This window comes from Melopsittacus undulatus, chromosome 1, assembly GCF_012275295.1.
Source record: "Melopsittacus undulatus isolate bMelUnd1 chromosome 1, bMelUnd1.mat.Z, whole genome shotgun sequence".
NCBI lineage: Eukaryota > Metazoa > Chordata > Aves > Psittaciformes > Psittaculidae > Melopsittacus > Melopsittacus undulatus.
The window spans coordinates 22,438,991-22,455,075 of record NC_047527.1 but is presented as its reverse complement, the minus strand read 5'-3'; the positions used below and the strand labels follow the sequence as shown (position 1 = coordinate 22,455,075).

Here is a 16,085-nt window from a genome sequence, read left to right as displayed (position 1 = left end):
TAGTGCCCTAAAGTTCTGGAGTACAACAGCTGTTACCCGGGTTTAAATAGAAACTAATAATGCAGCCAACAACAGACCTTGATGTCAATGCTCTGGGAAGTCTTAGGAAGTATTTTAAGAAGAAACGTTAAGAATATGGAAGCAAATATAAAGTGTCCATATACTAATGTCAAGTATCTCCTCTTTTGTAAAATGATCATATATTTATATGTATCTGTGCTAGGTATGATTGGACAGGTTCTTGTGAAAGCAGCATGGCTTGGTGTCCATCTCAAGCATTTGTATACAAATGTATGCAGCACAGAAAGCAAGCAAAAAGAATTAGATATCATCACACAACTGTAAAGTGCTTGTAGAGGTGTGTGAGACACACTGCATGACTGGTGTGCTGTAATGGATAGACATAGGCTCTTCCAGAAAGGAAAAGCAAGGATGAGCTAACTGTAAAAGATGCTCTGCTGACCTTGGTGGATATAAGGGAGAAATGGTTGAGAATGTGAGGGTAGACAGCAGTCTATGTCTGTATCACCTACGAGACTGCGATGTAAAATCATGAGAAGTGATTTTTGGTTTGGGATGGGTGGGTGAGTGAATGAGTTTTCTGTAGTTTAGTTTTTTGATTGGTTGGTTGGTTGGTTGGTTCGTTGGTTTTTTTGTTTGTTTGTTTTTCCCAACCATCGTCTGTTCAATCTCATGTAAATAACTTTTTGGAAGAGTAAGTCTCAATGGAATTGTTCTATTGATTTAAGAAGGATAGAGGTTTTGGGATATGTAGAAGGCATGTGAAAATCTAGATGGATGAAGAATGATAAGGTAGTAAGCAGGTCATACATTGATGTAACTGTTTATGAAGAGGAGAGAAAATATATGAAAGGTGTTGGTCAGCCAGCGAAATGGAGTACGTAGTGATAAGATGATGTATGGTTAATAGGATGGGGCAGAATTTGGAGTAACAATGATCTGAGGATTTTTTCTGTTCAAATGAATCTAGCATGTTCTATATTATAGCTCAGGCCATTTTTAAAAATTTGAAAATAGGGAAGGAATGGTCAGGAACTGGAGTGTTGTTTGAATTACATTAATTGCTTTATCAGTATTCATCATGAAACATGCTCTTGAGGGATGCTACTGTGTCAGTAGCGTGTTATGAGAGAACTGAAGCTGCTGTGCTAACTTGACTATATTTTTTTCTCTCCCTTGCCGTACTAATTTCTACTACCTCATAAAGGAGGCCTACTTCTTTAATTGCGGAGAAAATTTGAGTGCAAAAGGGATGACGTACCTTACCAACTCACTATTTGACTACAGAAGTCCAGAAAATAATGGTATTCGTGCAGAATTTATATTAGATGCTGCTCATCATAAGGTCAGATACTTACATATTTCTTAGAAAAACATTTCTAATGCTCTCCAATGGATTTCTAATTTTTATTTTTTATTTGTGTACTATTAGAAGACTGATTTTCATTATTTTGTCCTATTTAACTGAGTCTTACTTCGCAGCTGGCCAATAAAAAAAAGAAGTGCGAAGACATGTCCGAAAGAAACCCCTCCTGCCCCCAAAACTGGATCAATGCCATAGTTTCCAAAAAAGTGATAGCTATAGAACACCTGCAGAGAAAATAGAGATAAGAGAGAATGTTTGCAAAAGATCAAGCTTTAGCAGCACGTACTTCTATAACCCAAACAGGAAGTAGTTCATGGTCTTCAAATTAAGAAGTGCTGTCTTGGAAACCAGAACCAGATCTTGGGCAATGTGTGCTACAGTTACCTACTTAGAGGAAGTTTTGCTAGTTCTGCCTTTTTTAGAGACAAATTTTCGGTCACTGATAGTCACTGTTGTTGTAAATTGTGCAGGAAACCTTTATTCCCTGATATGTCTGCAATTATTAGAGACTGGATGTGATGACCCATGTGGTCCCTTCCAGGTGTGTTCATAGGTGGCGTGAAATCACAAGTACTTACACATATTCAGACATTGCCCATAGTGTGGTTTAGTTTTAAGTTTTACTTTTTCCTTGGCCTGTTTTCAATGCTGCAGTGATTTGCCTTTTTTTTTTTTATTTATAAGAGGGGAAGCAACTTTGCTGTGCAGTAATGGATTATGTTATATATATATCCCAATAATGACATAAATTCTTACTAAGTTTCCTACTGTTTAAAGGTAAACCCACAATGTTCCTTAAAAAAGCTAGAATGAATGAGCTTCAGTTTTCAGTGTGTTTAATTAGACAGATCTGTTGGATGCAAGAGGTCAAGTGAAGAATATCTACTCCATTAAAGCTACTAATTAACTACTTGTTATTGATGAATTGGTCAGCATGTCCACGGGAATTATGGATGTGCCTTTGTATAGCCTGAAATAGAAGTTACATTACCTATTGGAAGGTGAATTCTTTGAGGGATAACCTCTGTCCTTTGTTTTGATAAGCCTTTCCGTGTGTTGATACACAAATCCAAACATGAATGTATCTCACTCATACCAGGCTATTGGTTGGTAATCTCAAGATTCTTTCCTTATACAACATTTTCTTTGTTTGCTTTGCTTTGTTGGTAGGAGACCTACACAGAGATAGCTGGAATGCAGAGGTTTGGGGCTTTCTACATGGATTACTTGTACACAATGGAAAGCACCAGTGGCAAAGGTACCTTTCTGTCTCTGTTTACCATGTTAAATAATAGAAACAAAGACCTTTCTTGCCCAGCTGGTATTTGACCAACTGTCCTCTAACTTACCTTACTTTTAACATGAGGTTCTTCATTGAAATGGTTTTATCTTCATTGATGTGGCTGAGATTAGTTGTTCTGCTTAGCTGTTGATTATGATTTTTTTTTTCCCTGCCTAATTACTTACATAACTCATCACAGTGATATCTTTTACAGTCAGTTGCTAAACTGAAAAAAATTCTCTTGTAATGCTGAAAGTGTAAAGTATGTTTTTTTTAATTTTTATTTTTTTTTTTAATTGTTGTCATTATTGACTTTGGGGGTGGGGTGGGAAAAGCGCTTCTAGGAGACCCTGGTTGAAGAATGAAATTGATGATCTGCTTGGAGTAGAAGATGAAAAAGGACTGTAATTTTCTTCTGTGAAATATAATGCAGGGAGGAGAAAATAAATCTTTAAATATACATATCTAAACAATATTGTGAGCAAATATTAGCCTAAAACATTCACACATAGATATTGGCTAACTCTTAGGTGATGCTATTGCCTTTGATAGTAGAGGGATATAGTAGGTAAATTAGCAGTTCTTTCCTGGCTCTGAGGCTTTCCTCTTTGTACTGTGAGTATGATGTGAAGCTGAGAAAATGTACACAACGTCAAACTTTTTCTGCAGTCTACTTCTGGTTCTAATAAAAAAATAACTGTTTAATTGCACACGGAACTTTTATAGAAAGTTGTGTGTAAAAGTTCTGTAGGAAAGTTGAAGATGTAGGGTAAGCTTTATTCCCTTTTTGGATTTTGTTATAGAAATTTTAACACACAGACTATTTGGTTATGTGGAAAAATTGATTTTGTGCAGTATTTTGTCTTGTTTTTTGAATGCACAAGGAATGTAATGTAATGTAATGTGTAATGATACATATTTTCCTGACTGTAGCTAACCCTTTTCAGAAATTGCTGAACTCAGGAATACTTTTTTAATTTTTTTTTTTTTCAACGTTTCCTCCAGTCCAGGCTACTGGTATTTTCTGACTACCTTTTCCCCTTCTTAGATTTGCTTCACTTTCTTTCAGTCTATTTTGTCAGGGCCTTTACTCTTACTTTCTGCATCACTCACCAGAAGACGTCTCACAAAATATAGCTTGGCTGCTGTGTGCTTTTATTTCAGTATAACTCCTCTAATTTCAGCTACCTGACTACATAAAAGAATGGAGTAATAATTTTTAAATTAATGGCTTAAATGGTTCTAGAATCAAGAAGTTAAAATCTTAAATTTTCAAACAGTTCTGTTCTTCAGAAAAGCAAATGTGGCAGTTTTCTTCTAGTTTTCTAGCTAATTTTTCCATACAAGTCAAGTACATAGTTATTGAAAAGAAGGTAAACAAATAGGTGTAAATTATTTCTTTATAATGAAGATACAAACCCCTCAAGATTTCAAAAACAATGTAAATCTAGCCACATTTTTAATATGTGGTGCCTATGTTAAAGTATTTCTGAGAAAGTTTGCATCTGACTATTTTTTGTTTTGACATTAACTATGTTTAAGTTACAATCAGCGCACACCACCTTCCCCTGAAAAAACTAACCCAACTTAGGTTATAGGAGGCAGTTACTGTGATTTTAAGATTTTTATCTGTGAAGGCAATTTTGGTTTGACACATTCTTTGTACCTTTAACCTTTCCTGAAGCATAGGATTACTGATTAAACCACAAGTGCCTCCTGGATAACATTAACCTCAGGAGTTTCATCTGTCACTTACAGAAATGCATTAGCCACTTCTAGTATTTTGAATGAAAACAGGACAGATAGTCCTGCACAGTAGCCTGATTTTGGAATTCTTCTCGTCCTTCCCTTCTATTTTCTGCTTTGTATTTCAGTGCAAAACAGTAATTTCCCTGGAATATTGTGTAACTTATCTGTTCCCTAATCACTGATTTACATGACCTATACGCCTAATGGGGTGTCCTTCTGAAGTTACATTTTCTTCATAATGTGAACCTGTCTTATACTGGTGGCAAGTTTATTGTGCAGCACTCTCATGTTAAGATTTTTTTTTTTTCAGTTAGACATATGGTTTATTGAGAGTTGAATACTCAGTGATCAGAAATTATTTTCCTTTCTGCGTTTCAAAAAGTTTCAAAAGTAACCTGCCCTCATCTACTTCTGTAGAATCAATAGGTTTTCTATCACATTCTCTTCGGACTTAGTTAAAATTAAATGAAACTATTCCAGAAAGTGGTTTATATAAATTCTGTCATTTCGGTATATTATTCATATATATACAATATATACAAATGAGTCTTTTGAAAAGGTAGGCTGTAGTTACTTCTAAAGGCTTTTGACCTTGATATTTTTAATGTAATGTAATATAATGTTCTTTAGACTTCTTGGTAGTATTCATCTGAACTAGATACTGTTTAGAATTGGAAGCACAAAATTGCATGTTAACTAGACATTAACTAAAGCATGCTCTGTCAGCCTGCTGGATGCAGGCTTTTAAAAAAACCTGTCTTTTTCAGGATCTGTTAAAAAGGTTGTAAGTTCAGCTCCATCTGAAGATTTGAATAGATTTTATCAGGTAGTATCTTTCTGTCCTCTTCTTTTTTCTAGTTTTCTTTTTCTTCTTAGAAATGGTAAACAAATGACTAAGGGAAGCAGTGGCTATTAATGCTCTCATTATCAACTTCTGTTGGGTTTTTAGTTAATTCTTCTGTTGAGTCTGCAGAATGTTAGGGCAGATGTGCTTTAAATTCAGCATGGTCTTGGTTTATTCAAACCCTTTCTCCTCAACAGCCCTTAGAAGCAACAACGTTTTATGGAGTATGATTCAAACATAAGGGGAAAAAAACCAATCTTACCTTTCCTACCTTTTCCCCCAAGTTCAATTCCACGATTAAAGACTGTTTTGAATTAGTACAGGAAAGGAGTATGGGAAACGGAAGTGGTCCTCTGAAGGGTGAGAGACAACTAGGTTCCTCACACGCAACCAGAAATAAAACATATTCTTCCACTTGATTTCAAAGTAAGATTTACCTTGAAGTTGTGAAGCACACCATGCCAGGCTGCTTAATCACAAAGCCTCAGCTACTCAGAAGTTGGCAGATCCTGCATCTCTTTGACAAATTGGGTAGGTCAACTGTCTGCAGCAGCTGCATTTCCCACTGCTCAGTCTGATGACCCGAGCTTGTCTTGTTGTTTACGTTAGTAGAGGCAGATTGTGTAAGTAAGGAAGATGGTATAATGGGAATTTGGAATTGACAGATTTTTCTGTGGTTTTGGGTCATAGTTCTCTACAGGTGTGTTTAGTTTATTACTGTGACAGAAAGGCAGGAGGTTATTAGATTTATCGAAGGAAATAGGTTGATTTGTACAAGGCATATTGGTGAAAAAAGGAAGGGATGGGATCTGTCTTTCACTGAGTAGGTGTACAAGATCTTCATTTGGTAAGAGCTTGGAAATCACTTGAAAAATATTGCTGTTGGGAAGGATCATCAGGGAACAAGTCAGTCCAGTGCTTACACAGTCTTTGGTTGCTGTGTCATGACATGATCATGAATACAAGGAGAGCATATCGAAGGGTCATCACTGCAATTGCAGGTGTATTATATTGTGGAAACCAGGGTGAATTTGATGGCAATGGCTGTACCTTTCCTGGCTTTCTTCTTTGTCACAGCTTTGACCAGGTTTATGGTGTACTGTGCTATCTAAGGAGTATGTGCTGTCCAGATTCTCTGTGGCAGTCCTTCTAAAAATGGTCTGAGACCTAATGATTAAAGATTTTTTTAATTCTCACTGACTGTACCTAATCAGTGAATGAGGGGAAGGGTTTATCTTCAGTTGTCAGTCTGGTTTATGACAGTGCAGTTGTGTGTGATTTTCGTTGCTATTCTATTCCAGGTACCAGCATTTCAAACATTTGAAAGGCCTGTATCTGTAGTGTCTCTGCAACACACCTCTTCCATGATTGTTTGGGATTGATACCTTTGTGATAAACTCTAGAAGGTTTTGAACAGCACAGCTGTCATTGGCACCTGTAAGTTGCCACAGAAGTCTGGACACCTCAGAGAATCACAAGCTTAGAGAGGCAGAGTTAATGGAAACATTCTTAAGTTGTGCTGTGCTTGGAGGCAGAGCAGAATCTTGCCCTGCTTGCTCTGCATTGAAAGGAAAAATGTTTGTTTAAGCATGTTAAATCAGTCACAGTATATTTATGTGTTCAATTTGCATTGTTGTATTTTCTCTATACTTATAAGTCTGTGATCACAGGATTTGAAACAAAAGTAGCTGATAAATTTTATTATGTCCAATTGTTTGGTATAATTTGTTGTCATTTCTAAAACTTCTTGTAGTGTCTGGGAATCAGCAAGACCTTTCTTCAGTAAAGAGTGAAGATTTCGGAAATGTTCAGGAGATGTCTACAAAATGCCTCATTGTGGGCCCACTCCGTCTTCGACTGGATAGCAGTGCTGTACATCGGATAATGAAAATGATAGTTTGTGCTCTGGAACACGAATATGAGCCATACAGCAGAACTAAGCCAGGTTTGCTCCTATTGCATATATGCAAACATACAGAATTAAACCAGACTAAATTCAGTGTTCTTGAAGGTGTGACTTCCAAATAGTTGAACTCCAAATATGTCAAGGAATTTTATGAGTCCAAAGAACAGCATCTAAAAGATAAAATTAATTGCATTATCCCGAACAGTGTTGGAAATACCTCTGAGATAATTTCAGATGCTTTATAGGCCATTTGTTTCAATCACAAGCCTCCTTGGAGGGCTTAAGGAGGGCTTATTTCACTGGCAACTCTAGCTTAAATTCAGAGTCTTAGACAAGAAAGTGTCCCTGGTGGTATGTGTATATTTGAAGTACTAGTTATGTTGGGTAAAAATACATGGAAACAAGCAATACTAAACTGTCAAGATAATTTCTAAGAAAGAACTATTCAGATTTCAAAGTAAGAAAAATCCACCTATGGTTGCATCAGCCTTAGGTAGAACCAGTGTGAAATAAAATTATTAAATCTAAAATGCGTGGGGGAAGCTGTCAATTTTTGCTAGTCCCTAATCATTTCTGAAACAGCAACTATAGGAGATGCTTTATATATTTAATCAATCATACATAATCTTGATTTATTGTAGATATTGTGGATGGAAATAGAGCTATGCCAAGTTCAGAAGAAGTAGCATCATTGGAGGAATACATTCCCACTCGACTTACAACTTTCACTGTTCTTAAGTGTACAGTTATAATCCCTGTAGCAGAATTCAATTTACTAGACCACTTGATGCCAATAATCATCGGTGAGAAGGTATGTATGCACAGATATTCAGGTCTTTATATCAACATGTGCTATTTAATTTAAATTTTCTCACTGGGGTTTTATTCCATGTGCCAGATATATTGCTTCTCAGTTTGGTGTCCAGGAGCCTTAACTTCAGATACCCAAGACAGGTGCTGTGTGCAGCAAATAGCTAGACTTGTCAAATCATGTGTAAATTGAAAGTGTTGTGAAAAATAACTATATTTGTGAAGCATTTATATGTAAGAAAGATGAAAATTTGAAAAAGTTGTGGGTTTTTTGTTTGTCTTTTAGAGATAGATTTGAGTAGTATTAGATGGTGGAAGAAATGATGACATTCTTGATAACAGATACATGCTGACTAGGAGAGCACTGACTTGTGCTGTATTTTCTTATTGAATGTGCTTATTTATAGCATATTGATGTGATTTAAGATTGTGTACATGCAAGAGGACAGAGGACAAAACTTCATTTATGGTATTTCTTATAGTGTGTTTGTATAGCCATTTTCATTGGTGAATTGAAATACACACAATATATACATTAATACTTCACTTGATTCACTAGTTTCTAAGCTGCAGCATATATAAAATGTTATGTATGTGTCATTCAATGAGTATACTTATGGATGTGTATCTTTAAAATTTAGACTGCTGTCTGGAGTGGGCAAACTGGTTATCTATTATCTCTTGATGTATTAGAGCATGGGCTTGTGAGTGTTAGAAGATGGGGCAATGCTGGGTGCCTAATGAAAGTATTATTTCCTTCCAGCCTGGAGTAGCTCAGTGGATTGAGGTGCTTGTCAACTTATGGGCATGGACAGATGGTGTTTTTATAATGGGTGAAGCCAAGCATATTCAAACTAGTAATTTTGAATTGGCAGTCATGCACACATCAACTTACTGTCCTAATTTGATACAAATTTAGTGCAGTTTTTAGACCCATAAGGTAATTTGGATTGGAAGAGATCTCTGGAGGTGATCTTCAGGAGTCCGAAGTCCTGTTCAAAGCAAGCCCAAGAGGAGCAGGTTGCTCCTGGCTGTGTCTGGTGTGCCCGTGAATGCATAATAATATATGATAGTGTAAAGGTTAGATCAGGACATTTTGTGATGGTGCTTTGGAAGGATAAAAATGCAAACAAATATTTTATAGAACAAAGTATTTCGACTTCACATATTTCTGTAGTGGATTGACCTTGGCAGCTGCCAGGTGCTCACCCAGCCGCTGTCCTGCTCCCCCTCCTCAGCAAGACAGGGGGAGAGAATAGGATGGATTGAGATCATGAATGAGGGAGAAGATACTTACCAGTTCCTGTTACAAGCAAACCAGACTTTACCTGGGGACAATTAATTTAATTTATTGCCAATTAAAATAGATTTGGGTAGTGAGAAATAAAGACAGGGATAAAAAAAAATCCCCCATCCCCTTTTTTTCACAGGCTGAACTTCACACCTTCATTCCCTGACTTTTCTATCTTCAGGCCCACAACACAGGGAGGTTGTGGTTAGTTCATAACAGTTGATCTCTGCCACTCCATCTTTCTCACACTTTTCCTCAGCTCCAGTGTGAGTCCTTCCCACAGGATGCAGTCCTTGAGGGAATGGTCTGCTGCAGCATGGGCTCTGCACAAGGCTACAGGGTCCATCAGGGTATATCCACCTGCTCCAGTGTGAGGTCCTCCGCAGGCTGCAGTGTGGAGGTCTGCTCTGCTGTGTGTGGTCTCTTCCATGGGCTGCAAGGGAATCTCTGCTCCTCTGCCTGGCACACCACCTCCTCCCCCTCCTTCTCTGACCTTGCTGTTTTGCACTTTTTGGTTTTTTTTCTCTGACTCCTCTCAACCTGTCTGCTCTTCTTAACTTTTTAAAATACATTTCCACAGAGGTGCTGCTGGGCTCAGATGTGCCCTGCGATGGAACCTGCCATGTCCGGCACAGGGCAGCCTCTGGTCACCCCTCACAGAGGCCCTCCCCCACAGTTCCCTCACTGCCAGCACCTGGACACTGATGACCAAGACAATTCTGAATAAAAGTTTATACATATATTTTAAACTTTGAAGAAATGTTTTTGTAAAGATACATATTATAATGACTGTAAGGCCATGGTATCTATAAGCACTTCATTACATGTAGATTTCCTTGAGTGTGTGGGAAGGCAAAGATGTATCAATATGGTAGAAAGTACATGCTAGCATAATAATTGCATTTTTTTTCTCCTCTCCCTTAGAATGTAAGTGGCCAGTTAAATGCTGCAAGCTTCCAGCCCCTGCGGCCTTTACCTTCCATCCGAATTTTTGTGGATAAGGTTAACCTGGAGCACTCAGTGCCAATGTATGCCGAGCAATTGGTGCATAAGGTCAGCAGCCTCGGCCAACCGTCTGACAACCTGCTCCATTGCTGTTACTCACACTGCTATCTGAAGGTAAAAGAAGGCTTGAGATCTATTTCTTACTGCAGTGTGCTGAGAAAAAGTTAATACAAATATAGATAATCCTAAGTGTTAGCAGGGTTCTTGGGAGACGGTTTTCAGCTTATCTGAAAGGACGCAGAATGAACACATTTTGCACAATGTCATTGTTTGGGATTGCTGCTTCTGACTTGAGCCAAATGTTTTGTAACATGAACAGAGAACTTCACAAAAAGGAACTATACAGACTGAAGCCCTAAGGTCTTTGTGGCAAGGCTGAGTTAAAATAATTTGGAAAGAAGCCTTTACCCTCTTCTAGGATAGTGCTGATAGGATATGTAGATGTCAGTGAATTACACTTAGAAACTTTATGGGATGTTATGAGGAAAAAACATAACTTCTAGTAGTATTGATAGAGGAAAACCATGATAGTGAAGGTGTGCAACCAAAACCTGTTACCAGACTATTTTTTTTCATTTTAAGAGGAAAAACCTCTGAATGTTCTCAATTAAAGAACCATTATGTGAGAGAAGTTTTTATTGTGAAGTTGGAGATTAAGAAGCTACTGAAACATTGCTTTGAGATGTTAGTAGAACAAAAAAGTGAAATCTCAATAGGACTTTTAAATAAGGGCCTTCCAACCTTTTAGGATGTGCTCAGGCTGTTTGGAACTTTTTGGGTGCTACTAAAACGTAAATATTTGCTACTACTACTGTTAATTTTACTTTTTTTCTTTTCTTTTTTTCTTTTTTCTAGTTATCCGTTCACTTCTATGCTGGTCTCTTAATAGAGAGTTAAACAATAACATTCTTACTACCTGCATAAAACAGATTCTGTCCCAGAATTTTATGGCAAGCTTTAAGCTTTCTGGGTGACATATTTACCTCATTTAAAGTGATTGGGATGGTAATATTGCAAATCATCTGTATGTTTTTAAGTTTGAGAGGATTTTTTTCTATTCAGAAAGTTTTTACAGTTGTTTGATCAGTGTTTGCAAAATGTGGGCTTCAGTTTTGACTTTTATAGGGTTTATTTGCTAGCTTTAATAAAGGCTGAAGTGTTCTGTTTTTATGTGCATCATGATACATCATGTTAAAAAGTTAACTCTTAATACCATTTGTTTTCCATATTGAACAGGGAAAAATCATAAAGGATAGTTGTGTTGAACCTTTCTCTAGATGCTCTTAATATGAAGAAAGGTTTTTAAGGGAAGCTTCTAATTTCCTTAGATACCACTTTTTTAGGCCCATGTTGTTTTAATTACAAACAATTACTTTTTTTATATGAAAGGCAATGTGCAATCTGCAGTTTAAAGGATATAGAATAATGTATTTTAGTTGGTAAATTATAATTTGGCTTTTTTTTTTTTAATTCAGAGCACAGTTAACCCCTATTTTTTGAGTGAAGAAGATACTTTTTATACACATTCCTGTTGGGACTTTTATTTAGATTGATTTGGGTAGTTATATTTGTTTTTGAGGGGAAATTAAAGTATCTAAAAATAATGCACAGTTTATGTTGTATTGAGTATATTTAAAAATGTGTGTATCATATTATAAAAGTAAATTGAAAGTAATCTAATCGGGCAATAGTATACCCTTTGACCAACCCAATTTGTTTCAGATATGTGGTTTTCAAGCAGCACTGACTTCTTTGGACAGTAAAGGATTGTACTGCATCCCTGTTCCAGTTATTCCCTCATTCAGTATTGTGGTTTATGGCAGGCTGGTCAAGTTTCCGAAATATTGGTGAGCATTAAGCATATACAATTTATTTAAGTTATGTACTCAGTTATTTTGGGGTTTCTAATGAATAATTTAAAAATGCCAATCTCCTTATAAATCACTTAACTTTGCCGTCTCTTCTGTTATGTTCTCCTGCTAAGTCTGTTATGAATAACAAATTTCTTTGTAAGGATAGTTGAAACCTGTACGTTTTTTTAAACTCAACCAAATAGAAAGCAAAAAATGTGGGGGAGGAACCCAAAACACCACAACCTCACAAAAAGACAGTCTCTTCTAGACTTTTATTTCTGTTGGTCATTACAGTTGGAAGTGTTTTAACATTGTGATCAGGTTCTGAAAACAATTCTGTGCTTTTTTATGAAATGAGCTGTATAATTTTTTTTTCTTTAATGCCATGGAAATTCAGTTTTTAAATTCATCTCTACAGGTAAAATCTTGTGAACATTATTGTCAGTATATAATAGTTTTTATTAATTAAAAATTGTATTTATAAAAACTATTTTAATGAAAAATGTGTATTGGCAGTACTTTGGGCAGGATGTTAGTTTTCTTTACCCCTCATTTTGAGCAGTAGCTATCTGCTCAAAGACTACATTATGACTAAATCCATATAAAGAATCTTACATAACAGAATAAGATAACAGAAAAGCAGGTTAATGTGTTAAATATTTTGGCTTCAAACATTGTGTTGTATAGCTAATTTGTAACATTTGCTAGTAAAATTTATATACTAGTTTATCTCCCATAGGTTGTGATACTGTGTTAAATATGAGGTTTTTAGCATAATGAGCACACCACCAAGTGGTAGCAGCCTAATTGACTTTCTCATATTTTCCATCAATAGTTTAGAAAAGTACTAACTACTTCAAATTAATTGGTGTTCTGTTATGGCAGTTTGCTGAAAAATAATAGATGTTACCAGGATGACCCATAATCAGCACTAATCAGAGTACTTCAGTACTCTGGTAGGATTGACAGCCCTTCCTGACATGACCTGACATTTAACACTAAGCTCTGGTCAGTGATCCTTGTTAGTAAACTGAAGAAATAAATTAGTGTTTGGTGGTAATCTTAAATTTCTTTAGTACATTATAAAACCCATGATAAGGTGTGTGAAACAAAATTAATATTTTAGAGATGAAAAGTAGTTGGAAACAGTCTGTCATCTGACAAGTTTATGTTATTCAAGTGCTGGTGCTTTCTCATGAGTGCCCTTGTGCTCTTTTGTGTGTGCTTGTGCTTGTTGCTTGTGTCTTGCTTGCTCATGCTTGGTTTCTTATGCTTTCCCACATGTGCTGTTGCATGCTTGCCATTATGCTCTGTCTCATGTGCATGGTCTTGGGCTAGTGTTCTTTCCCTTTCTCGGCCATTCTGTGTTTCTCTCATGCTTTCTGTCTTGCTCACTTTCTCTCTTTTAAAAACACATTGCATTACGATGTGTGCCCAGCTGGAAAATAGAGCATGGTAGACTAATAACATAGAGAAATAAAAGCGAACAGTAGTTTTGGGGTGAGGAGGTAGGGGAATGGTCCAGACTTAAAATAGCAAATGATCTATCAGCACTTATTACCAGATCTTCTAAGACCAGCACTTATTGTGATCTAGTGTATTTTAAAATAATTTTAATAGTTTGCTCACATTTTTCCCTGTGATAGAATATCTTTCTAAAGCTTATTTATTTATTAACAGTGTGAAATAATTATATAAAATTAACTTATTCCAACAATTTATCTAAACTAAGCAACACCAATTTGCGGGTAATAAAATAGAAAAACAAATGAGTACAGCAGCAGCTTGGTTAAATGAAGTGTAGTTTGAAGTGAATAAAACTCCAGATGAAACGCATCAAATAACACTTGAACTAAATAGAAATCAGCATGAGGACTGAGAGCTTCATTGAAGTCATGCAGTGAGTGAGAATTAGTCTGGTAGGATAACCTGGTAATGTCATTAAACTCAAATTCAGTCCTCCCCCCCCAAATTATACCACCTGCTTTATTTGGACTTTTAGATTTCACATTCCAGAGTTTCTTAAAGTACACACATCTGATGCTACATGTGTTCCTCTATTTCTTCATAGAAAATATATACCACAGACCGTACCTTTTAAAAACAAAGACGTTTTATGAACTGTTATGGAATCCCTCAGGTAGTGTGTTTTGAGTTAGCAGTGAAAATCTCAACTTTATTTCTGACATAAATCAGTAGAATAGCTTTCTTTTCTAGTTTCAATATAATAATCTCAAAATGTATAAAAAACTATTTTTTAAAACTAGTTGATAAACATAGGTAACATGTTTTAACAGATGAAATTTCAGCAACATTGGCCTAGTAAAGTCCATTAAATAACCATAAATGTTATGAAAGTGTTGTTTCATTTACCTACTAGATTGATGTCTGTTTTAATTTCAGTTAATGCACTTTCTTCTTATAAAAGAAATACTCCCAAGCTCACTACTTAACTAAGTCATGGACATCTTTTAAATTGTATAGCTAATCTATTTTTATATGAAAGCAAAAACATCTGGTCTTTTGTTTTTGTCAGACATAACAAGATGCAAAATACAATGTTAATGTCAATATTTTACAACTACTTTATGTAGTGTTGCGTGCCAGATTGTAAAGCAGCTTTCAAGAGGATGTCTAAAACCAACTGAGAATTAACAGAATATGGTTAAAAGCCTATAATGAATGACAAGAATGTTTATTGCCAAACAGAAATCTTGAGAGGAATTAGCTGATTTTTTTTTTTTCTTTTGGCTACAATCAATGTTTGTGGTAACAGATGAGGTAATCTAGTGTCAGACTTTTCAGTGTTACAATGCTCTGTCACAAAATATCACTTTATTGTAGTTTTGAAGAATATTAAAGTAACATGAAAGAGTATAGATTCTGAATAGCCTTTATTTTTCTTTGTCTGAATTGATAACGAAGTATGTTGTTGATATATTTTGAGCTGGATATTGTTCCAGTTATTTGTGTTATTTTATTGCTTTTTCTCTTTTCTTCACCTGTCTACTCTAAATTCCTTTTCTATGATAAGTGTTCAGACTCTAATTTTCCTTTATCAGGACTTTGTGAAGGTTCTCAGTTACTGTCTCCACCTGTGACAGGCTTTGAGACTGTTGGTGAAATAAGGTTATAAATGGGGATGATGTGATCTATCCCTGGATCTTTTCTATTCAGCTTCTTAGTCCAGTAGTCTACTTTGAAGGAATGTGGTACCTTGATAATGAGTCTTCTCTTTCTCATTTTGAGTCCAAAGCAATAGCTTCTGGCTTGCTGTCTGCAAGGAAACATGAATACAAACTTAACTAATAGCTGGTCATGTTAAATTTGAGTGTGTGAATGAACCTTTTATCAAAAAGTTGAGTGCTTGCTGGGCAAATAAGTATCTAGGATTTCATGGCATGCACTTTAATGATTAGAGTACACAGCAGTTAACTGATTGTTCTGAATTGTTACTCTCTCAGAACAAATCTGGAAGAGAAACTTGCAAGTAGATCTTAGTAAACAAACAAAATCTTTGGGAGGCTCATGGATACAGTTTTTGCAAAGTCTTTCTTTTGAGCTGTTCTCTGCAAGTAGCGTCTTAGGAAATAAATTTCAGCTTAAACGCAGGCACTGTGCTAATAGTCATGTAATTTCTGGTGGGGAAGGATTCTTGATAAAGTAAGATTTGAGTTGTGTTGGAACATGAGATTTGAGTTGTGTTGATATTGAGTTTCTTTAGTGTTTTTATTGACAAAAGCAGACAAAAGTTAAAAATTTGCATTTAAAGGAAGTCATGTGCTTCATGAGATGTGATGGCACTTACTTCACTTATGAAAGATGTGAGCTTACAGTCCTGATGTAATTATTTTATTAAAATGTGCCCTCATAGTACTGGAAGATCATTGTGGAATTGTAGATAAAAAGATCCTCACATGGAATATATATCTATATTTTCTGTAGGCTTTGTTTTTAT

At 35.9% G+C, this 16,085-nt stretch overlaps 1 protein-coding gene across 1 annotated transcript in view; it reads left to right on the top strand.

Moving 5' to 3' along the window:
- Positions 1-16,085, top strand: part of VPS13B (vacuolar protein sorting 13 homolog B) — a 449,503-nt gene that overhangs the window by 62,588 nt on the left and 370,830 nt on the right. Inside the window, exons 11-16 of the mRNA XM_034068500.1 lie at positions 1,229-1,366; positions 2,558-2,645; positions 7,016-7,207; positions 7,810-7,979; positions 10,194-10,388; positions 11,997-12,121. Of these exons, the coding sequence (XP_033924391.1) occupies positions 1,229-1,366; positions 2,558-2,645; positions 7,016-7,207; positions 7,810-7,979; positions 10,194-10,388; positions 11,997-12,121 (908 nt within the window). The remainder of the gene's footprint in view (positions 1-1,228; positions 1,367-2,557; positions 2,646-7,015; positions 7,208-7,809; positions 7,980-10,193; positions 10,389-11,996; positions 12,122-16,085) is intronic.